We start from the raw sequence: 23,663 nt of genomic DNA on the forward strand, positions 1-23,663 counted from the left end.
CTTTTTAAAAGCAAAAAGGTCATGTATATCAATTTGCAGTATACTAAAATTGTGTTCAAAGTTTATTTCAAGTCACAGAAAATATACAAACTAAGATGACAGAATGGACTGATTTTGTTCTGAGAGGTGATGGGAGTCCTCCACCTGGCACCAGTTTGAGTCATTCAAGGGTCAGGATGCAGAAGTCATCTTTTTGCAATATTTCAACCACATGATGGAATTAATTTCCAGATTTGTTGCCAGGTATTTTTGTCAACCTGTAAGGAAAAGTTGGGAGAGAGCCATTAGAAGTGGAGACAAAATTCCTCGACATCAGGAAAAAAATTCAAAGGCTGGAGGAAGGAGGCTATGCATAAGAGCAAGTCACCAGGGATGGACTCCTAAGGTGTCTGCCTCCTGTCTCCCCAGAATAATCATCCCTTACAGCAGGGTTTCTCAACCTCAGCACTACCAACATTTGTGTGCCAGAAAATTCTTTGTTATGGAGGATGTCCTGTGCATTACAGGATGTTTGGCAGCATCTCTAGTTTCTACCCACTGAATGCCAGTAGCACACTGTACTCCCTAAACTTATGACAACGAAAAATGTCTCCAGACATTTCCAAATGTCCAGTAGGGGGCAAAATGGCCTCTGGTTGAAAACTACTTATCTTATGGTAACGGTATAAGCCCGTCAGTGATAGCACAGATGAATCATAACTGGCAAGGTATAGGATGGACGCAATACCAACCTTTTGCTTACAGTATGCACAAATACCAGCAAATACACATTAAAACCTTACCTACATAAAATTGCCTAGAACTACATGCACACAACACACACACATATTAATGTAGGTTTAAAACAAATGGTGAAAACTGAGCAAGGTCTGTAGTCTAGCTAACAGTACTATACCAATGTCAATCTCTTGGTTTTTGTACTACAAACCAAAAAGGTATTGTACAGCAGCTTCTCAAGATGTTATCATTGAGGGAAGCTGGAGGAACAGTACAGGATGCTTTTTGTGCTATTTGTCTAACTTCCTGTGAGTTTATAATTACTTCAAAATAAAAGGTAAAAAAACCAAAAAACCTTGCCCTGTGGCTTATGTGTAAGGCTTTGAAATATGTCATAAGAGAATACATAATCAAAGAACTTTCAGAAGGATTTCTACCTTCACTATCCAAATGAAATAATTTCCTCACATTGTAGGGAATGCCTTTCCTAGCATAAATAAGTTAGAAAAAGTAAAAGAGAGGAATAGTTTTTATCTATTCCTCTGAAAATAACAGTAGCCTACGCTTTTACTGAAGAAAATAGAATGCCTGGGGTGCCTGGACTAAAAAGTTCAAGTACTGATCACACTGAAGGTTACCCAGCCACCCTTCTATGACGGCTTCCCATCACGGTCAGTCACTTAAAGTCTAAATACAGGTATGATGCCTATTTCCAGTTTGGATGTTTTAATGATATTACAAATATGGATTAAAATACTATATTTAGTAAAGATTACTAATTAGTGTAAATGAGTTCACTATTATATGATGATATATGGATGGGAATTATAATACAGATGGGGGAAAGAGTAGAAAGTCAAAATGTGATAGTCTAGCTGACACTGGGACAACATAAATTTTAAACTGTTTTTAGAAAACAGAATTGTTTATGAAATACCAGATATTGCGGAAAAATTTTAAAAAGAAACACAAATACACATAATCAAGTTAGGTCACACGATTACGATCCTTTTTACCTGAATGATAAAGAAGAAAAATGAGGGCAGCAGCATACAGCAACCTCCAGAATTTACAGGGACTGACGGTGACAGCAGACATTCACTACCTTGACCTGTGTACCATAATAGTTTAACCTCAAAATATTCGATATAAAATAAATACTGGAAACTAAAATACTTAGAACAATTTATTGAAATGCTTTGTATTTTCTCCATCTTGATGGGACAGTTTGGAATAAAGTAACACAACTGATTCCAGAAGGATACACACCAAACTGTATTTAGAGGTTATGCCTGGGGAATGAGATTAAGAAAGCAGAGCTTTTTACCCTGAACTTTCTACATTTCTGTATTTGATTAGTTTTGTTAAATTGATCATGTTACTTTTGCTATGAGGAAAGAAAGGTTAAAAAAGATGACAATTGGGGCCAGCCTGGTGGCACGGCCATTAAGTTTGCATGGTCTGCTTTGGTGGCCCAGGGTTCACTGGTTTGGATCCTGAGTGTGGACCTATGCACCGCTTGTCAAGCCATGCTGTGGCAGGCGTCCCACATATAAAATAGAGGAAGATTGGCAAGGATGTTAGCTCAGAGCCAATCTTCCTCAGCAAAAAAAGGAGGATTGGCGGCAGATGTTAGCTCAGCGCTAATCATCTTCTTCTTCAAAAAATGTATAAAAAAGATGATAATCAATTCAACACCTGAACGAACGCCCTGTGGCCTTCCTCTATCCTGACGGGGGCAGACCTACGGAAGGGTGAAGAGCCTAGCCAAGAGGAGTGCAGGCCTTAGAGTCTTGAGATCAGGAGTCCTGGCAGTTCAGGTTGAGAGTATATACCCCGAATGCACGAGGAGCTCGTCCAACTTAGGCGGGGCAAGTCTGCTCACCTTTCAAGGCGCTCCAGTGGATTTCTGTATCTGTTCCTTTAAGATCAGGATACTCTGCCTTTGCTCAGGAGGCAGCATGGCGATCTGGTCTGCAGTCAGTTGAAGAACCTGCATGATCAAAGCAGCCTGCGCAGAGAAAAAGAAGGTAGTGAGTTTTAATGATGGCAGCCAAAAATACACCAACAGCTTTTGTTCAAAAAGGATGGATATTTCACACACAGAAAACAGCAGGCCCAAAAAAAAAAAAAGTCAAACCAAGCTAAAACCCAAAACCAGCTGGTGAGAAAAGGCACAATGAAAAGCACAAGTTGAAAAATATCTAAGATTAGAAGACTCAAGACAGACACTTTCATGAACCCAAGGTTCTTGCAGACTAAGATGCTATCTGTGAGCCCCAGGAAGTCTTCAGTATTTAATCCTGTTTTGAAAGTCTCTCCTTTTCACAAGTTTTAGCCTTTCTATCAGACATGAGCTCCCCACAATGGTCAAATATAGAAACAGAAAGATATACTCGCGGGGAACCTGCTATGTTTTTGGGGATAAGGTAGAAAGGGGAGGAAGAAAGGCATTTGGATTTTCAGATCAATCTGGCCTGCACAAACTGCTATTGGCAGATGAGTCTGAAATGTAAGATAAGCTGCCATTTACATACATCCATTTAAGAATTTTAGGACCAGGCCCACAGATTTTCAGGTAACAAGATCATAAAGAGTCAGGAGCTGGTCCAGTGGCATAGTGGTTAAGTTCATTCGCTCTGCTTGGGGTTCACAGGTTCAGATCCCAGGTGTGGACCTAACACTGCTTGTCAAGCCATGCTGTGGTGGCATCCCACATAAAATAGAGGAAGACTGGCACAGATGTTAGCTCAGGGCCAATCTTCCTCATCAAAAAAGATCATAAAGAGTTCTAAGAGCAAACATCACTTCCAAACAGACTCTTAAGATCCAGGACCTCCACATGGTAACTGTGAAGAGAGGAATCCAAAAGATTTGTGCATATGGAGACAGACAGCATTGCTTACTTTCTCATGGTCCTGTGGAGTGACTTGGTTCTGGCCAGGACTAAAGCCACCAGGCTGGCCTCCACCCTGAATGCTTGCTCCTTGCATGGCTGCTCCCTGCATGACTGGGACCTATGTGCACAAAGAGAGATAAGGAGAGATTTTCAGAACTTCTCATATAGGTAACCAGAATCCAGTAACAGCAATGTGAAAAAATATGATCTGATTATGGATATGAGTAAAAAAAGCAAATTAATGATTCTGAAGATTATTTCCTACTGTTAGCAAGGGCAGAAGGCAGGGTTTAGCCAGAGATCATCTAGCAAGTTAGACACACTTGCTTACAACAGCTCCAGCATCATCCACAAATACCACACAGCACAACTGGATATCATCAAATCAAGCAAAATCCAGCCACATAAGCACAGAGAAAACAGAGCATCCTGGAAGCTAGTGTTCAGTGGAAACAGAAACGAAAGCTGACAGATCCTAGAGATAATGTATGCTGGTCCACTGGGGAAGCTACATTCACAGGGACATCGCCTTCATCCCAAGGGCCCTATCCCACAAGTAAGGCAGAAACGATGCTAACGGCAGAGGTAGAAAGGAGCTGGGAAGGCCTCTGGGGAAAAGACTGCTATTAGCCCAACATTTGCTTTTTATAACTTTCCATAGAGAATAGGCAGCAGATGCTTTCTGCTAAATACAGACCAAGAAACAGGACTGACCCGAGTTAAAAGAATAAAGTACAGTTATATCACACTTATTGGTATTTAAGATCTTTGGTGAGTTCAATCTTTTGAAAGACTACCCGAACACAAGGAAAAGGCCTCCAAGCACCTAGAATAACTGTTACAAGGTCCCTCTGCTGGAGTTATGATCACACTCAGGCATTCATCCAGAGCTTAGGTACTCTTATTAAAGACAAATTGTTAACAAACTTGTTACCTGCTTCCCCAGCAGATTAGAATCAGCAAAACAAAAAAAATGTGGATAAACTGTTAAAAGCAGATATCATGACAGCAATGTGAAGAGTCAGGTGACCGCCTGATGGTGGAGGAGACCAGAAACCAAAACAGGAGCTAACTATGCTTTCTATGATAGCATATACAATAATGGGTACACGCAACGATGACTTTGAGTAAACAATAACGATTAACATCATTTTTTGTATCCTGTTTAAGATGGGAAGGAAGCATAACACATTTTATAAAATATTCTTCATTCAAATAGTTTAAAAACTTGGTAGGATAGTTCTTTATCTGGAACATTTACTTACATGCATTAACTAATTCCCAGAGACACTAGAGAGGTAAAGCATTAGTACATCCTTGTATAGACTGATAGAATATTACTGCTCTCTGTCTTTATCAATACTGAATCCAGACACCAGTCTGAACCATAATGATCTGTCAGGGATCTGAAACATCTAGGAGAATAACCTTTTTGAAGCTTCAGTAGATACTAATTTGAGGTACTATAATGGGATCTAACCATTCAATAATGGCCATTTACAGTTTCCAAGGAGTGTCTGTTCTAGGCAGACAGGTAATAATATAGGTGATCTCACATATCCAACTTTGCCTATGACAGTCCCTGTTTATGCTTTTGTTAGTAATTACTAACAGCACTCTGACTCTCAAATGTGTCCCTGTTTGGATGATAAGTTATATAATCACCCTAGTGATGCTAAGCCTTTTACCAAAAAATTTCCAGGAGGGTAGAATCGAGCTAATTTTAAAACCTCATTTAACATGATGAATTAAGGATATACTGTTCTATAAAAAAACAAGGTGCAAAACAATGAAAGGGGGGAAATACTGAAAAAATAAGAATATATATTCTTATTTGTTAGAAAGATACATTAAAAAATCTAATGAAAGCGATTATCTATAGGAGATGGGGGTCATAGGGAGATGGTTCAGGGGTGGAAGTGAGGTTCTTATTGTATGTCTTTTATATGTGAGTGAATGTATTTTATACTTTTATTTATAAGTGAACATATTAATTTAAACAATTTTAAAAAGGTTTGAAGATAAAATTTTTATTTTCTCCACCTCAGATCTAATTAACTTTATAGAATCTACTAATGAAAACTATATAAACCTAATATTACAGAGTAATGAGTTCAAGCGCTAGCAGAGATAAAGGAACAGGACATTATCCAGAAATTGTCTTCGAACCATTATTTTCAACTTCTTTCTCCATAGATTCATTGACAGAATTATATAAGCACATCGTATAGTTATTTGTTGTCTGTCTCCCCAATTAGAATCCAAGCCCCCTGGGGGCAGGGACTTCGTTTTGCTCACCCTGCTAGATCCCCAGTACCTACAGTCTGTCTGGTGCATCGTAGGTGCTCAATGAATACTTGCTGAATGACTGAATGAATGCATAAAAAACATTTTTATTATGAGGTTACTGACCACAGAGGGCACAATAAACACAAGGCCCGTGAACAAGTTTTTTTTAAGCATAACTTGAAAAACAATAGAAAACGGTTTTCTTCTACACATACCAGAAAACAACATATTCCTAATTCATATTAAAGAGGGGGAGGTAGACACACATATACACATACATAACGTGCAGAGACCAGGACAGAGTAGTAGAGTGGGAAAAATAGTGGATTCTATTCCTTGCACTGCCACTTTTTAGTTGTATAAATTTGGGCAAGTCACCTGAATTCCTGGGCCTCAGTTTCCAAACCTATAAAATGAGAGAATTGGATGACTGCCATATTCCATTCCAGCTGACATTCTCTCACTCTCTCTCATACACACACACACACACACACACATACACACACAGATGGGGAGCAAGACACATAAACATATGGAAGAGGTAAGAGAAACAGAAGTACAGAGAAGAGGAAGGAAGACACAGAAAAAAGGAAGGTAGAGGGGCTAGAGGGAGATGAAGGTGCTGGCATATAAAACCTCAGGGGAGATACACACATGCCACCTCCCCACAAACAACTGGGGGTGAAGAGGGAGGAAATGACGACGCACAGACAATCATAGACCACCATATAAACACAGCTGGAGAGAGCCAAATAAAGAGAAAGAAGAGATAAGAGTTCAGTTCCGCAGGTTTTAAGGTGAGCATCTGTAAGCTGCCTGTCATACTCCACTGTTGACTTAGGCTGTGTGATGGAAGTAAATTAAAATAGGTTTCCGCAAAGCTAAGATTATCTAAATGTCCACTAATAGCTCTTTATATGCTCTAACGTAGGGGTTCTTAGGGCTGTGCATTAGAATCATTTGGGGGAGGTTTTTTAAACGATCCATGCCTAGGTTCTACTGATATACTCTCTAGCTCCTAAATTTCCAGGAGCTCTGCTCTGAATGGAAGAGCTCCTGAAATTGTGGGACAAGGTTGCTCTTTTGGACTACAATCCTTGTGGCCAGAAAATCACCACTCTAAGGGGCAGAGAAATGAAAAGGAAGATTCTAATTTTCCCTAACAAGCTGAGAAATAGCCCAAATCAGAAAGCAGTAATAATCAGGCTGAGTAATCAATTCCTGCATAGATCAAGATTACTAATCAGATCAAGAAGTGTTACACATACCTGTCTGGATCCCTGGGGTCCAACTGCCCCCATGTTAATTGGACTGGGACCCTGAATTCCACTAGGTATAGGGCCTCTAGGGCCAGGCACTGGGCCCCTTGTATCCATGCTTCTGGCCTCCATCCCTCTGACTTCCATTGCACGGGCCTCCATTGCACGGGCCTCCATTGCACGGGCCTCCATTGCGCGGGCTTCCATTGCACGGGCCTCCAAACCTCTGGCATCTAATCCTCTTGCCTCCATGGCTCGTGCCTCCATCCCTCGTGCATCCATGCCTCGGGGATCTCTTCCACCTATAAAGAAAGTTGCAAGAAAACCATTGTGTAGCTACTCGCCTTTACTGCAAGAAGAACCAACAAAGAAAGAAAGAAATCTATTCCTCTAGTCACATCTCCCTAAAGCTACATGAGACTGCTTTCTCCTCCCCAATCTCTCAGAATTTCAGATATACCTTAAAAATGCTTGCCAACCCTATTTCCCCAGTATTCTTTATCCCAGATTAGAGCCTAAGACAGTTGGGTTTATCATCAGCCCACAACTACGAGTCAGCCTTGTGACATGGTCTCCCCTTACCTCTGCCATCCAAGGGTGGACCCCTCTGATCTAGCATGGGTCCTCTTGGCTCTGCCATTAGAGGTCTGGGCTCGGCTAATGGCCCTCCCCTCATCTCATGTGGGGGTGGGCCACGGCTGTCATGGCCAGGGACATGGTGCATGGGTGGACCCTGATGAGGTGGTCCCAGGTAACCTCTAGAGATGAAGAAAAATGTTATATTTTAAAACAGAACAAAACAACAAGAAAAAAGTCTCAACCAGAAGATCAGAAAGTAAAAGGCAGACAAAGAACTAATGCAAACATCAGTCTATGAATGCTAAAAGAATAACACCAAACAGGTTGAAGAAAAGCTATGGAGATGTAAATCCATGTATTCTAGAATTTCATATTTGGTTGGGGCATTCATAATTAAGGAGGAATTAACAGATATCCATTATATATAATGAGTATGCAGCATAGTGCTTAAGAACATGAGCCACTGTATGGGCTCAAATCTAGGCTCTATCACTCATTAGCTGTGATCTTGGGTACATTTACTTAACTTCTCTATGCCTCAGTTTCTTCATCTGTAAAATGGGACTGATATTAGTATCACTATCACAGGGTTGTTGTGTGGATTTAATGAGATGATCTAGGTAAAGCACTCAGAGCAGAGTCAGAGGCATAATCCCCATTAATACCAATTATTATTATTATTTTATTATTGCTATTATTAATATTACTACTACCAGTAAGCAATATAAGTTTTTCCTGTTCAGGTATGTGTGATAGAATTTCCAATTTCTGAAGACGGAGTAGCCATGGTTAGTTCAAAATGACATACTCAACTACACAGTTCTGCCCAAAGAGAAGTGCTTAGTGTTGGACAGCGGCCATGAATATTCATTTACCTTCTGAAGTAGGTAAACTGGTATGAAAAGACTGTTCTCAAAGCAAGGGGAAATTCTGAGTCCTCCAGTCTTCCCCTTCTAGGTTAATGCTTACCTAGGTTCCACTTCTCCAGTCACAGAAAGTAAAGTGCCTCCACGTGGGTCATTCGGAGCGTCTCCTAACAGACCCCGAGGAGTTGGGACGTTGGCAGGCAAGGGCCCACGCTGCATCGCTGCTCTGGGGTCTTGCATCGGCACTGACAGGGAAGCAAACAGGGAGTTACTGCTGTGAAGGACACATAAGGAAACCAGAAACGACTCGATATACCACTGACAACATAATTCAGACACCTTAGAGTGGGTGAAACCTCACCACAGCAGACTCCTCTTGCAGCTCAAGAACAGAAGCAGGGTGTAGGCAGAATCTGTGCCATGTCAGAGGTATGGATGGAATTATATAAAGAGCAAACTGGGGAGCAACCTGCCAAGGACTAGCACTGCAACCTGAAGAAACTTATGCTCCTGGTTTTCTTTATAATCAATCTTAGTTCAAGGACCAGAGTCACAAAAGAGAGGTAGGGTCTTGGCATATGTGAACACTGCCATGGCTGTGCAAGAACCCGCTGTCTCCTTACAGACTGCTATTCCATCCAAGCCTCCTGACACCAGTAGGGAGGGAGTACAGCCTCGGACAGATGCCCATATCATCCATGTTCTCTGCCCTGTGTGAAGAGGTCAATCTTAGGCTTGTGGCCCCAACAGGAAAAATTAAATAACAAAAACCCAAAACACTACCCTTTTGGGTTCTGAACGTGAGGATGACTGCCAAGCAGCCGTTGTCCTCTCAACGTCCCACCCTGAACACCACAAGCAAAAGGAAACCCGTAGATACAATGGGTACCTTGAACTCGCTCAATTGATGCAGGCCCGGCGGGTCCCACGGGCGAGTGCTGTAGGGTTCCTAGGTGAGCAGTAAGTTCAAAAGGAGAAAGAGCAGACACTTAAAATAGCTTGCACACACAAGCGGAAGCACACATACAGACACTGGAGATTTACACATATAAGTTAAAAAGCCAAGAGTACATTAGTTTGCCCCAGGCAACAAAATCTTCCTAAACTATATTACAGCTTCTTTGGGATCTGAAACTGTTCCACTTTGATGAGATTTCCTAAGGTGAAACCTGTGGGTCACTGGTTTTGTTTGGGCAGGAATAACCAGCCACTTTCAATTTTCATCTCTGCTACTACGATTCCCCCTAAATCTCCTTATAATACCATTAAAAAAAAGGAAACAATATAAAAAGGATGGTTCTGAATCTCTAGTTACGCACAGAACATAAACACATTTTCATAAACAAAAAATGAAAGAAATTGTACTGAACCTGGAAGGCAAGATTTATTCTGGAGAGGCCCGTAAGAGAAATAGGGTGGTAGCACCTTTGCCATATTTTAAAGCACAAAAATTTCTGCTATCAAAAAGCATCAAATGGGGAAATGTAGTGAACGAACTTTAGACAATGAAAGAGTATCACTCCTCAAGAAATACTCCACTGCAAGTCTTTGATAATAAACAAACATCATGACAACAGCAAACAAAAACTAATGGGATGACAAGGGCACCAACGTTCAACACAGGCGGCAGAAGGCAAGAGGAAGTATCTTCTTAAGCATCTCACTGTCTCCTTTCACCATTACAAACGTACAAAAGCGGCACGGAGTCCAGGAAAAGAAAGACAAACAGGGTACAAATGGAAAGATTCTCACTTCTTCTGCTGGTTACTGAAGGAAAACTGAAAAAACCCTCATCTCACTTTGTCTCTTCATGAAGACATCTTTGATATACTTTCAAAACTTGAGTCATTTCCCTTTGTTAACTTTTGACTAGAAACGTGAAGATAACTAGCAGGAAGGCAGATGACTTGCGGAAGTATGTATTAAACAGCCAAAGCTTGATTGATTGATGGCTTGTGGAGAGTTTTGTAAAAGAATGACTGAAACCCCAATTTCTTCTCACTATGCAAAAATACTTTGGGGTACATACATGATCTACTGATAGTGGCTGAGGGGGTGGGGCACAATAGCACAAAAGCATAGGGGGCTCAGATGAGGTATTTGGCCAAGAGCTTGTCCCACTGTCAATCATCTGACAAGATTATTAGTTCCATTACTTCAGCAATCAACCCCAGTGTACAAACCATAGACCAGGAGCATAGTACTATACCTCAGGCCTATATCTTAATATTTTGCTTTAAAAAAAATGGGTTTCACTTAAAGGCCGTATTCTAAGGAGTAACTTAAGCTTCTCTATGCTCGTGCAAAGCAGTTCTCTCTCATCACAAGGACGCAATGAATGAGAACAGAAGACACTTGAGTATTTTTAGAAGTTAATAGAGGCAGTATGGATTGACAGAAAGAGGACAGATTTTGGAGTCAGAGACTTCAGAATCTTAGCTCTGCCACTTTCTAGCAGGAAGAGAAGATGAGAGCACCACGTCCAGTCCACGTTACTCACATATTAGTATTTACTTACCTTGCCCCCCTCGAGTAACTTAAAACTCTTGAGCTTCCATCTCTTTACCTGAAAACAGTTCAGTGCTGCCACCTAACTCACAAGGTTGTTTACGAAAATTAAAGTGCCTGGCCTACAGTAAGCATTCAGTTTTACTGTTAGTTTCTTCCGTTTTCTCACTCTCTCTCTCCTCCTAACATTGTTTTCAACTGAACCACTGCCATTTTCTTTTTCTTCCAACTTCAGGAACATAGAAAAATAAATCCCCTCCGAGTTTCCTCTGCGGTTTAAATTTAGTCATCTACATACCCAGACACATATTATATGCTTATTATTAAAATTTCTTAATCAACAGATACCCGTAGAGGGAGAGAACTTGTCAGCAGAATCATCAGACAATCAGGAAAAGGTGATATAAATTAAATAGAAACAAAGGATCCAATTGCTTTGTCATCAATTCTTGTAGAGCTAGGCTCTGAATCACTAGATGGAAAGTCTAGATTAGTGTTGTCCAATAGAATTTTCTGCAGTGATGGAAATGTTCTATATCTGCAGTATCCTGTATGGTATCCACTACCCCCATGTGGCTACTGAGCACTTGGAATGTGGCTACTGTGAATGAGGACCTGAATTTTAGATTTTACCTGATTTCAATTTATTTTAATTTTAATTAATTTAATATTCAAAGAGCCACATGAGGTAGTGGCTGCCATATTAGACAGTGCAGACATAGAACATTTCCAAGTCTAGTTCACATTAATCAGACATTACTAGTTATTTACCTTGTCCCCGCTCCATGGACACTGGTCCACTTCCTGGCATTCCAACTTGGGCCTGCATTCCTCCTATAAGATAAAGGGCAGGAAAGAAAAACACAAATTAGGACAGGGGAAAAAAATTAGAGCAGTGGCTGAGTTAACAAATTTCTTCTTTCTGCCCCACAAGCAGAAACCTACAAAGATCATAACTACCACTAAACAATGCAGTTACATAGAAGATGGAGTTTGTTAGTATACTTTAGGCTTCAGTGGCAGAAAGTGAGTCAAATAAGAATACTTAATCTCATTGGTTACCAAAACCTTGGCAGGAAATTCTTCTGGAATACGGGATAACAATGGCACTTACTCACGTAACCCCTCTCATAGGAGGCAGTACTGTTCCCAGGGCATTTTGTAAATGTGTGGGTATACTGTTCTGCTTGTGACAAGGATTTGTGGGAGCACGGCTGGCATTTAATGAGAAGCTAACAGGGATACTGGATGTCCTCCCATGTATGAGACAGTCCCACAAAATCAAGCATTACTCTGTCTTGCAAAACTTTTAAATGTCTCACTGAACAGCTAAACATTCACACAAATGAAAACCTGTTTATAGTCATCTGAACTTAGAACCTAAGTCTGTTTTATTTGTAAACAAAAAGGTTCTGTGCCTTGTTTATATATACACACACACATATAAATATATATGTGTGTATATATACATATACACACACATATAAATATATATGTGTGTATATATACATATACACACACACACATATAAATATATATGTGTGTATATATACACACACACACTAAATTTTCCAGAAATGCAATTACTGAGTAAACTATGGGTAATGTATTTTGTTTTGTTAAGAACTTTACCAAGAGTTTTCACCATTTCAGAAAATCACATCACCAACGTCAACAGTCCTTATGGTATTTGAGTTGCTAAAACAATATACTCGTATCTGTCTACATCTGTAGCTTTTACATTCATGGTATAGGTGCAAGCATCTGCCTGCCACCTTTTGTTTTCTAGTGTAGTTGTGCCTGAACACTTGCATATTAAAAAATATTTTTATCATAATTTCCTTTTACTTCTCCTTTATATTATAGTTAGGCATTATACTAATTTTTTTGATTATACTAATTTTTTTGGGAAATCATGTTAAATAGGTTATATCATCTGTGCATTTCATTTCAGGATAGTAAAGAGTCACTGCAAAATATCCGTTCTGAAAAGAGGCCATTGCGTCTAACAGGGTTGAAAACCACTGGTCTGCTCTAACTAGTCAGGGTACAATGACTGCTATATAAAGACTATAATCATGTACCACAAGTCCTTGTGTGGTCCTTCCCATACAGAAATAATTCTCTTTCCTCAAAGGAACAATATATGCTATGAGTGGGGAGAAAAGACAAGCGAACTGTTTGTAGTTCATTAACACCTAAAATATCATGTACATGTCACATTCCCTTACTCCATTTAACATCCCAGGCACCAAAGAGTCATGGATTAAGAAGCTGAACCTGCGCTACCCCTACCCCTGCTACTACACAACTGTGATTTTGAACAAGTGCTTTGATAAAATTAACATAGTCCCAGGCTTCCTCATCTGTAAAGTGAACTAGTTGGTCTAGGCCAGTGGTCCTCAGAATGTGGTCTCCAGACCAGCAGCGTCAGCACCAGCAGGGACTTGTCAGAACTGCAAATTCAAAGGGCCCTACCTCAGACCTGCTGAATTAGAAAGTCTGGGGGTGGGGCCCAGCAATCAGTGTTTTAATAAGCCCTTCAGGTGATTCTTTTTTGTTTGTGAGGAAGACTGTCGCTGAGCTAACATCTGTGCCAATCTTCCTCTATTTTATGTGGAATGCCACCACAGTGTGGCTCGACGAGTGGTGCTCAGTCCACGCCAGGGATCTGAACCTGTGAACCCCAGGCCACCGAAGCAGAGCGCAAGAACTTAACCACTATGCCACCAGGCCGGTACCCCAATTTTTCTGGTGATTCTAATGTACACTCAAGTTTGAAGGCCACATGTCTAAATGATTTCAAAGCTCTCTTCTAGCCATAACATTCTATGACTAATTCAGACCACAAACCAAAACAATATAAAGATTTAGGATCTGAGGAAAGCAGTGGCTGGAGGATTCATGGGCATAATTTCTCATTTTATACACTGTCATATAACAGGGCTTTTATTTGTATGGGCTAGCTTCCTAGAAGTGGAACTGGTGGGTCAAAGTGCATATAAATTTTTAATGTGAGTCTACTTTCTTAAAAGGCTGCAAAACCACATTTCCACCAGTGACTTATGATATCACTTTCCCCAGCTCAGATGATAGTGTCATCTCTCTTTGCAACTTTTGCTAGTCTGACGGCTTTAAGTAAAGTGAAATCTCGTTATTTAATTTGCAATCCCCTGACAACAAACAAATTTGCTTTTGTTTGGTGCCATTTGGATTTGCTCTTCTATGAAGTGCCTACTCATTTTCTTTGCCTACTTTTTTACTAAGTTGTCCCCACTTTTCATCAACTGTCAAAGAGCTTTGTACAGGGTATCTCAAAAATCTTAGTAAAGGGGATGGCCCCGTGGCTAAGTGGCTGGGTTCGTGCACTCTGCTTTGGCGGCCCAGGGTTTCCCCGGTTTGGATCCTAGGCGCGAACATGGCACGGCTCGTCAGGCCATGCTGAGGCGGCATCCCACACAGCACAACCAGAGGCACTCACAACCAGAATATACAACTATGTACCAGGGGGCTTTGGGGAGAAGAAGGAAAAACAAAAGAAGATTGGCAACAGATGTTAGCTTAGGTGCCAATCTTTAAAAAAAAATAGTAAAGTTTTTTAACTTCAGAAGTATAAATGCTACAAAGTCACAAAAAATATCACTTGAAAATTCCATTATTTGTTTCTTTTACACTTAATTTCAACTTTTATATTTATTAATTCCCTCTCCTTGGTATCTTGTTTTTTAAAAAAATTATTTTTCTAATTCTTTAAAACTAGTACTCAAGAGTTACTTTTTTAATAATATAGGCATTTAAGAATATTCATTTTCCTTTAAGAACTGCTTTCACTATTTCCTATACTTTTTTGTATGAGTGTACTACTTTTTGTTGTCTTTTAACTAACTTATAAATTTCTTTTTGTTTCCTCTTTAAATCAAGGACTACCTAGAGTACGTTCCTTAATTTTCCAAGTAAAGGTTTTTTCAGTCACCTTTTAATTATTTATTTTTAATTTTATTGACTTATAATCAGAGAATGCAGCCTAAAGAATGTTTACATTTTTAAATTTGTTTTTATTTTATGGCTAAGTACATGGTCAATTTTTTTTTTTTTACTGTTCCACGGTCATTAGGGGGGGGAAAAAGTGAATTCTCTAGTCAAAAGATATCAGGCTCCCTCTATATATTAACCAGGCTTAATGATTCCAGTATTTTATTCCTCAACATCCTTACTTGGAGTAGTCTTCCCTTATCCTTACTCATAGTCAACTGGGTTCAGGCAGTGGATAAGCAGATGATCCTCCTTCTAACTATCATGGGAAGGTCAACAGTAGCCTAACTCTCCATCACAATGCCTACCTCATTTATCTCACTTCATCTCATCACATAGATACTGTATCTTCTCACATCATCACAAGGATGAGTACAGTATAATAAGATATTTTGAGAGAGACCACATTCACATGACTTTTACTACAGTATATTGTTGTAATTGTTCTGTTTACTTAGTTATTGTTGTCAATCTCTTACTGTGCCTAATTTATACATTAAATTTTATCATAAGTATGTATGTTTAGGAGAAAACATTATATATAGGGTTCAGTCCTATCTGTGGTTTCAGGCATCCACTGGGGGTCTTGGAATGGATCCCCCGCAGATAAGGAGGGCTACTGTATCTTTTGTCCACTAGCACAATGCTACTCAAAGTGTGGTCCATAGATGATGCTGATTCACACACTGTATGTTAATAGTTCATGAGAATGTAAGTACAGAAATGGAGAGCAGACACTTAAAATCTTTTATAGCAATTTAACATTGCTGTGATATCCAAGTGCATGATCACTGCACTTGTCTCACCGAAGAGGTATAGAGCAGTTTGAGTGTTTTTCAACTCAAGTAATGAGCCACCTACGTCATGTATGCATATTTGCCATGTGTAGTAGGACCACACTACGACTTATAATATTTTAAGGTAAGTTAGGCACCTATAACTCAAAAATGTTTAAAATATGGCCGGCCTGGTGGCATAGTGGTTAAGTTCATGTGCTCTGCTTCGGCAGCCCAGGGTTTGCAGGTTTGGATCCCGGGTGCAGCCCTAGACACCACTCATCAAGCCATGCTATGGTGGTGTCCCACATACAAAATAGAGGAAGACTGGCACACATGTTAGCTCAGGGCCAATCTTCCTCATCAAAAAGAAAAAAAAATGTATAAAATACAGAATCCATTTCTTTCACTGAAAGACAATTTAACTATAACTCTATAGGATAAATGAAAATCATGAGTTTGCTGAAATTTCTTTAAAAATCTCTTCTATTCCCTGTTAACTCAGCTTTGTAGACTGATTTCTCTACAAAACAGAACAATTCAAATTATCCTCCATGAGTAGTACTGTAGTCAATCTAACCCAGATTAGAAAAATTAAAAAGAAGCAAGTTTGTTGCATAAAAAACTTTATATGTTGATATACATTGCGTGTTCATACAGGTGTTTCATGAGGAATTGCTACTTCATTCATAACTTTTTAAGTTACGATTCTTGAATGACAAAAAGCCACAAGTGTAATAGCAATACTCTATTAATTGCGCATATATATATATATATATATATAAACACTTTCAGTGAAAATATACAGGTTTTAAAATTCTTTTCTCCTTTTGTTGTTTGGTCTGATTTTATTTAATGAGAAGCAATTTTATGTCTGTTAAATAATAACAAATGTAACTATGTATTTTGTGTGTTTTTTAAATGTGCTTTTTAACCTAATCTAACAGTCTCTGGCTTTTAATGGGAGAATTCAGTCCATTCACATTTAACAGAATGACCACACAAGATTTTATTCCTTCTACCTTACTTTACATTTATTTATACTTACTTCACAATGTCATTTCCTTTTCTCTGTATTTGCTTGCTTGGTCTAGTTTCCATTCATTCTGTTTCTCCCCCTCATTCATTTGGAAGTTTTACTGTAGTTTTCCACTTTGGTGTCCTTTTCCCTGCTCTTATAATCAGATAGAGTAGTTCTCCCTTATCCATGGGGGATACATTCCAAGACCCCCAGTAGATGCCTGAAACCACAGATAGTACTGAATCCTATATATACTATGTTTTTTCCTATACATGCATATCTATAATAAAGTTTAATCTATAAATTACGCATAATAAGAGATTAACAATAACTAACGATAAAAGAGAACAACTGTAACAATATACTGTAATAGATCTTAGCAACCTCAGCATATGATTTTTTCCTTTCCTTATTAAGTCGAGAACTTTCACCTTTTCACTTAAAAGCAGCACAGTACAGCTTCTCTTTAGCATATCCGAATTGCCAGCATCACTACTCTTGTGCTTTGGGGCCATTATTAAGTAAAAAAAGGGTTACTTGAACACAAGCACTACGATATTGCAACAATCGATCTGATACCTGGGAGGGCTACTGACTAACGGGCGGGTTGCATATATAGTGTGGATACACTGGACAAAGGGATAATTCTGGTCCTGGGTGGGATAGAGTGGGACAGCACAAGATTTCATCACACTACTCAGAATGGCTCACAATTTAAATCTTAAGAATTGCTTATTTCCGGAATTTTCCATTTAGTATTTTCAGACATGGTTGACCGTGGGTAATTTGAAACCATGGAAAGTGAAACTGTGGATAGGGGTGACTATCGTATAGGATTTGTATATAAGAAATCAACTATTTCCTCCACCTAGGATATATACTTCTTAGCTGTATATTAATTTTATATCAAGATCTCATTATCACATAAGAATTTGGCTACACTATGCCATTTGCTATAAAAAAAACTTTAGCAAAATACCAAAATGGTGAAGACTAAATAAAACGTACCTCCAGGAGCTAAGGCACCAGGGCCAGGTCCTGTCACAGATGCTGGCATTTGCCCTGGTGTTGGAACTCCAGCTTGCATAGAAGCCTGCATAAGAGGAGGTGCACCATTGACGTGCATTCCACCCTGACCAAGAGAAAAACCAGAGTAAAACCAGAGTATGGACATGCCTCTGTGGAGACTCAACATACAAACTCTATGACCTTAAAGAACTCTGTAAACTGACACCCCCAAATAGTCCACCAAATAGCCTTTGTGTATTGTTATCTCATGCAGCTTTAGATTTATAACACGCTATGGACAGAAGTTGCGGAAGGAGAAAAAGAGGAGACTGGGACTTTTTTTTAAAAGGAAATGCTGGTGGTCTGCATTTTTAAGATGAAAAAATTTTTTACTTGACCAATCTTTTCTCATCCCTGTCCTCAGACATAATTTTGGTTTTGGGAAAACGTGGTTTGTTTTTTAATGCTACATTAGAGCTCCTGGAGGGAAAGGGAATGTTACATTTTCATCTGTGTTTTCCCCAGAAAACTGAGCAGTCCCTTGGAATAGAAAGAGATCAATACAGAATAAAAGCTCAGTTATAAAAAAAAACCACATTAACTCTCAGAGAACATACAAAATTCTAAAACAGAAAAGAGGAAACTGTATAGTAAGGTGGTTAAGAGAAAACAGGCTGAAGTCAGACAGAACCAGGTTCGAATCCTGGATTTGCCACTTAGAATTGTGTTCTTTTTGGACCAGTTAATTGCTTGGGGCCTTAGTTTATTTCCTTTCTATTTCTGAAAAAGTATTTATTGAATCAGAGTAGGGGTTGGCAAACTATGGCCCCTGGGCCAAAGCTGGCTCACTGCCTGGTTTCATAAGTAAAGTTCTATTTTAACACAACCACACACATTTATTTATGTATTATCTCTGCCCGATTCCACATCCCAACGGCAGAGTTGAATAGTTAAAACAGATCCCACAGTCTGCAAAGCCAAAAATATTTACTTTCTGGCCATTTATTGAAGATGTTTGTGGACCTCTGCTCTAATCCTTTGTATGACCCATCCAAGTTGTTTACCTCTGCCCATCTGACAGGCGAAAAACGGTAGCCTATTATACTTCCTGTTTACATTTAGCTTATTTTGAGGTTGGACACTTTTTCACACATTTAATATATACTTGCATTTCCACTGTTGTGAACTATGTCCACTGCATACTTTTCTACTAGGTTATTTGTAATTTTCTTACTAATTTACAGATCTTGCTTATTATGAAAAATTCCAGATTATATAGAGAATAAAATAACCATACAGCTTAGGAAATAAATCAAATATATAACTGGAATCTCCCGTATGGTCTTCCCCAATTGCATCCGTTCTTCTTAGACAAGCATTTGAGAATTCTTATAGATGTTTTGAAATTTTATGTAAATCATTACATACTGAACATATTCTTTGCAACTCACTCAACATGTTTTGGGGATATATGCAGACATATAGCCCATACTTTGGGAATGCTTCCACACTCACTTATTTTCACTTCTGCATGGTATTGTGTTTTTGAGTTATCTGTGTTGATACCATGTATCCTAGTTTGCCTTAACTGCTATACGGAATTATGTTTTTGAAAGCCATTCATGGTGACGTATGTAGTTTATTTAACTGTTGTAGAGTATTTCATTAGATAAATATACCACATTTTCTCCATTCTTCCATTGATGTACATTTAGGATGTTTCCAACTTTTCACTATTATAATGTGACAATAAACATTCTTGAACACAACTTAAGGGCTCTTAAGTAATCAGCCTGTTGTCCATCACATGTGTGGCAAATACTTTTCCCCAATTTGTCATTTGCCTTTGGTGTTTATTTCTTTTTCTCCACACAGAAATTGTTCCGTTTTCAAATGTATCAATTTTTTATAGCTTCAGGGTTTTGTGTCATTCTTAGAAAGTGAGCTTTACTTTTTGATTGGTAAGAATAAGAGTGCCAACTTTATACAACTGCTCTAAGAATTAAATGAGATAAGGTATATGGAATAAGGAAGTGCCAACCACAGTGTCACGCATGCAATATACACAAAATCAGCTTTAAAAAAAGGGCATACAGGAAAGATCTTTTAGTTTAACAGACTTGGCACTGAATCTATATTCATTCAGATGCCATGTACTCTGCAACCTGGAAATTGCTTTTATGCCTGGAAATTGAAATTATCATCTCTGGCTCCTGACCATTCCTCTTTCAATATATCCTCCTAAAATGAAAACAACATTCTAAGACAGATAGAACAAATGTTAAGGGATAAAGCCCTACCAAAGACTGGGCTTGAGGGGCCTGAGGATTCTGCTGGTTCATTGACACATTGGATCCTGAGCCAGGCCCAGTGCTGTGGACTGGCTGAGGGTTGCCAGCAATCAGCGTTGGGATATTTGTCTGGCGATGCAGAATTTTCTAGAAAGTGAAAAGACAAATCCATGAGCTGTCTGTTTAACAAAGCAAGCAGGTAGTTTCTACCCCAATCAAGGTCTACCCTAGCATTTCCATAAAAGAACCAGAAACACTCACCAGGGCAATCTCTGGATCCACAATTCTCATCACTACCTGTGCTTGTAGCAAAGCATAAGCCAGTTGAGGGTTCTGAAGTAACATGTTCCGTGCTTCCTGGGGACTGTTCTGAACACAGAGCTGAGAAGATAAACAGATTCATCATCAGATTCAATATTATTACTTACAAATTAATAGTGATTTCGAGCCATTCTCATCTGAGAAGTGTAATATTCAAGAGGTTTTTTAAGCTATCATGTTTTTGCATAGCACACAAAATCTTGGTCATGGCAGGCAAGAGAAGGAAAAGGCATTTCAAATACCATCATTTAGGGAAAAAGCCACAATTAATATTTACATCTGATGTCTATGGGCCACAAAACCCCAGCCAGATTGTGTAGGTGTGTTGGTGTACAAAAATGGAAAGCCCTTTGCAGGAAATGTGAAATACACTGTGCACATATGGAATATTGAAGGTGCAAGAAAAGGTGATCAATAGGCACACCTTCTATTTGAGCTCAGAGAATCATTTTCATTAACTTTATTAACTCCTTAAAAATCTAATGTGATTTGATTTATTCGTAACCTAATGCCTCCTCCCACCTTCATTTGTTTCATCAGCTCAAACATCTGCTCTGGTGGAAGACTGGCAACTGCTTTGCTAATGGACTCAGGGGCATCCTCAGGACTGATGGTCTCTCCATAGGGTGATTCAATGACAGGGGCACCAGTGCCAAGGCCTGATCAGGAAGAAAGTACAAAAAGGTTAAGGAGACAAAAGAAAGAGCTAAATCATTTCAAGTATCTATTTTCCAGGGCTCCTGTAAGGACCTGCTGATAACTTTAAATTCTCTAGAGCTGAGAATTAAGCGATTTGCAAATCTCCTATTTCTGTGGAGGAAAGTGACAGAGTGTATTTTCCACTCTCAGAGGAAAGCTGGACCAGGATCACGTACGCGGACAATGTTAACCTAAATTAGGAATAAGGCATATCGATTTCCTTTGACAAGTCATTAAGCAAACAGTTTAAATAGAAAAGGATGCTGATTTCTAAATGGAATTCTTGGATCTACTACCTCATGAAAAAAGCCATAAGAATGCCTTAGTAGCCCCAATATTTACAGATCTGGCAACACAGTTATAGGAATGGCAAACACTGATGACATTGATAACACTACTAACGGCTTGGTGAGCCTGAATTCATCTTTAACTGGAAATCAACTTCTTGGCAACTGAAGGATGTCTCAGTCAACTCTCTAAAGTCAATTTTACCTTGTTTCTCAAAGATATACAAGGTCCTAATGCAGGCACTTCAGGTGGGTCAAGTAAAGTGTGTGGCTAATCGTTTCAGCAAACGCTAAAACATATCATAAACGGAAAATCTTCATTGTTACATCTTTACTCATGTTACATACGCCTGTTTCCACTCACTCTTTAGTTCTTCTTTGTTCTTTTCACTGGCAGCATTGTCCACTCGAAGTGCTCTCCCGCTGAATTCACGCCCATTCAGGTTTCGCATGGCACTAAGAGCCGTCTCTTGGTCTTGGTATTCACAGAAGCCATAACCCTTTGGCTTTCCTGTCTCCCTATCATATACCAATCTGGAGAGCAAAACCAAGCATCAGGCACAAATGTTACATACACACAGGGTTCCTGCTAACATTGCCATGTTCTGATTTGCTTGACTGTAAGACAAATAACCTTATCACTCTGCCTGAAATATTTTTTAAACGAAAAAAAATCTGTCTTTCAGTAAAATTAAATGTGAATTATATCTCCATAAAGCTGTTACAGACAAACAAAAAAGAATGCATGTGTAAAGTCACCAGTAAAAACCTTGCCACTATTACTAAAGGCCCAATTTGTGGGAATTTTTAAGAAACTTTCACCAAGTAGTAAAAGGGAATCTCACCTGAAACTAACAACAGGTCCAACCTCAGAAAAGATGTCCTTTAACTGCTCTTCAGTAGCCTCATATGGAATGTTCCCCACTAAGGAAGAAAACATAACATATTTAGTTCTGAGTTTATAACCTAGATTTTAGTGAGAAAGTACACCGTGTCTACTTATATCATTAACAAGGTAACAACTGGCTCAAAATACTGTTTTTCCAGTTCCAGTTCAGTGGTACTCCCTTAGACAAGATTCCAATCTTGCCTGCTAACTTTAATTACAAGAGAAATAAACCACTAAGACTAAATACAAAAGGTGTAGGCACTCCTAAATATCAGTTCTCAGACTGACCTGACAAGTGTTAGATTTTCCTTAACTTTGGCGAAAATAAATAGTTAGGCTTGGTATTTACCTGAAGGTCTGCAAGTCTTACCAATAACAACTAAAGATATCAACATTATAACTTCTAAAACCGGCTCATATGTACATATTTCCACACATACACACACTCAAAGGAGAATGACCATGAATGTAGTGGAGGATGTTTAAAAATTATTTTGAACCGTTTTGTCATGTCCCTTCCAAAAGGTGCTTTTAAATCACCACATGTACTTTAAAAAATTTTTTTTCGGCTGAAAAGGTTACTCAGGATAGATTCGATCCTCTTTAAAATTTCCTTGACGAAGTCTTAGTCGCTCACTCATTCATTTATTGACAATCCACCTTAAAATGCCAGCTGGCCGCTACCGCTATCGACGAACTAAAATGTTAGGGGTAAAAAGCAGAGAATGGAAGTCCTTATGAGAGGGCGGGAAGCGGGCACAAGGATCTATACCCTCAGCACACAATCTGTATTCTGGGATAGGGAGTGAGAAGTAGTACGGGACAGGTGCCATGTGCCCTCGCTTCGAGATAATAATTAAAGCTCACGAAAGGGGAAACGCATGGAAGCTGAACGCTAGTTTAACTTCCTCGGCCACATGGTGGAAAGGCTGCGGAACCTCGGGATTACAGGAGCATCACTTTGCCCACGAGTCCACCAGGCTGGCCGCCCCACAGGACAGGCAGGTAAGGCTGCACGCCCGACCCTTCATCGGCTCCCGCGGCGATTCACGAGGTGCAGAGGGCATGCCTCGTCATTCCCCGTCTCCTTCTGTCCCTCCCCGACGCTTGGCTCCACCGAGTTCCTCTCACCGAACACCGAACGCAGAGAACGATCCACCGCAGGGTCCCTCGCAGTCAAACCCGCCATCGCTCTCTTCCGGCGGCTTCCGGTGCGCCAGAA

At 39.5% G+C, this 23,663-nt stretch overlaps 1 protein-coding gene across 3 annotated transcripts; it reads right to left on the reverse strand.

Annotated features, from left to right (window-relative positions):
* Positions 1-32: 32 nt before the first annotated feature.
* On the reverse strand, positions 33-23,647 carry CSTF2 (cleavage stimulation factor subunit 2). Of its 3 annotated transcripts, XM_046673153.1 has the most exons (16): positions 23,573-23,647; positions 22,398-22,476; positions 21,917-22,086; positions 21,089-21,225; positions 20,507-20,626; positions 20,255-20,392; positions 17,955-18,078; positions 11,889-11,951; positions 9,499-9,558; positions 9,233-9,319; positions 8,713-8,854; positions 7,747-7,922; positions 7,174-7,466; positions 3,624-3,734; positions 2,603-2,728; positions 33-257 (listed from the first exon to the last, which is right to left on the reverse strand). In XM_046673153.1, the coding sequence occupies exons 1-15, from the start codon at positions 23,628-23,630 to the stop codon at positions 2,606-2,608; spliced, it is 1,881 nt and encodes a 626-aa protein (XP_046529109.1). In that variant the 5' UTR covers positions 23,631-23,647; the 3' UTR covers positions 33-257; positions 2,603-2,605. The 3 variants fall into 3 exon arrangements, with proteins under 3 accessions (XP_046529109.1, XP_046529110.1, XP_046529111.1); XM_046673154.1 differs by lacking the exon at positions 9,233-9,319; XM_046673155.1 differs by lacking the exons at positions 9,233-9,319; positions 9,499-9,558.
* Between the last annotated feature and the right edge of the window lie 16 nt (positions 23,648-23,663).

This window comes from Equus quagga, chromosome 10, assembly GCF_021613505.1.
Source record: "Equus quagga isolate Etosha38 chromosome 10, UCLA_HA_Equagga_1.0, whole genome shotgun sequence".
NCBI lineage: Eukaryota > Metazoa > Chordata > Mammalia > Perissodactyla > Equidae > Equus > Equus quagga.

Bases quoted from the DNA above. Each gene is read 5' to 3' on its own strand.
- CSTF2 (XM_046673153.1), bottom strand. From the start codon at position 23,630: ATGGCGGGTTTGACTGCGAGGGACCCTGCGGTGGATCGTTCTCTGCGT. The intron at 11,952-17,954 runs GTACGTTTTATT...TTTATCTTATAG, and splicing joins TGGTGCCTTAGCTCCTGGAG to GAGGAATGCAGGCCCAAGTT. The intron at 3,735-7,173 runs GTATGTGTAACA...TTGTGCACATAG, and splicing joins GACCCCAGGGATCCAGACAG to GTCCCAGTCATGCAGGGAGC.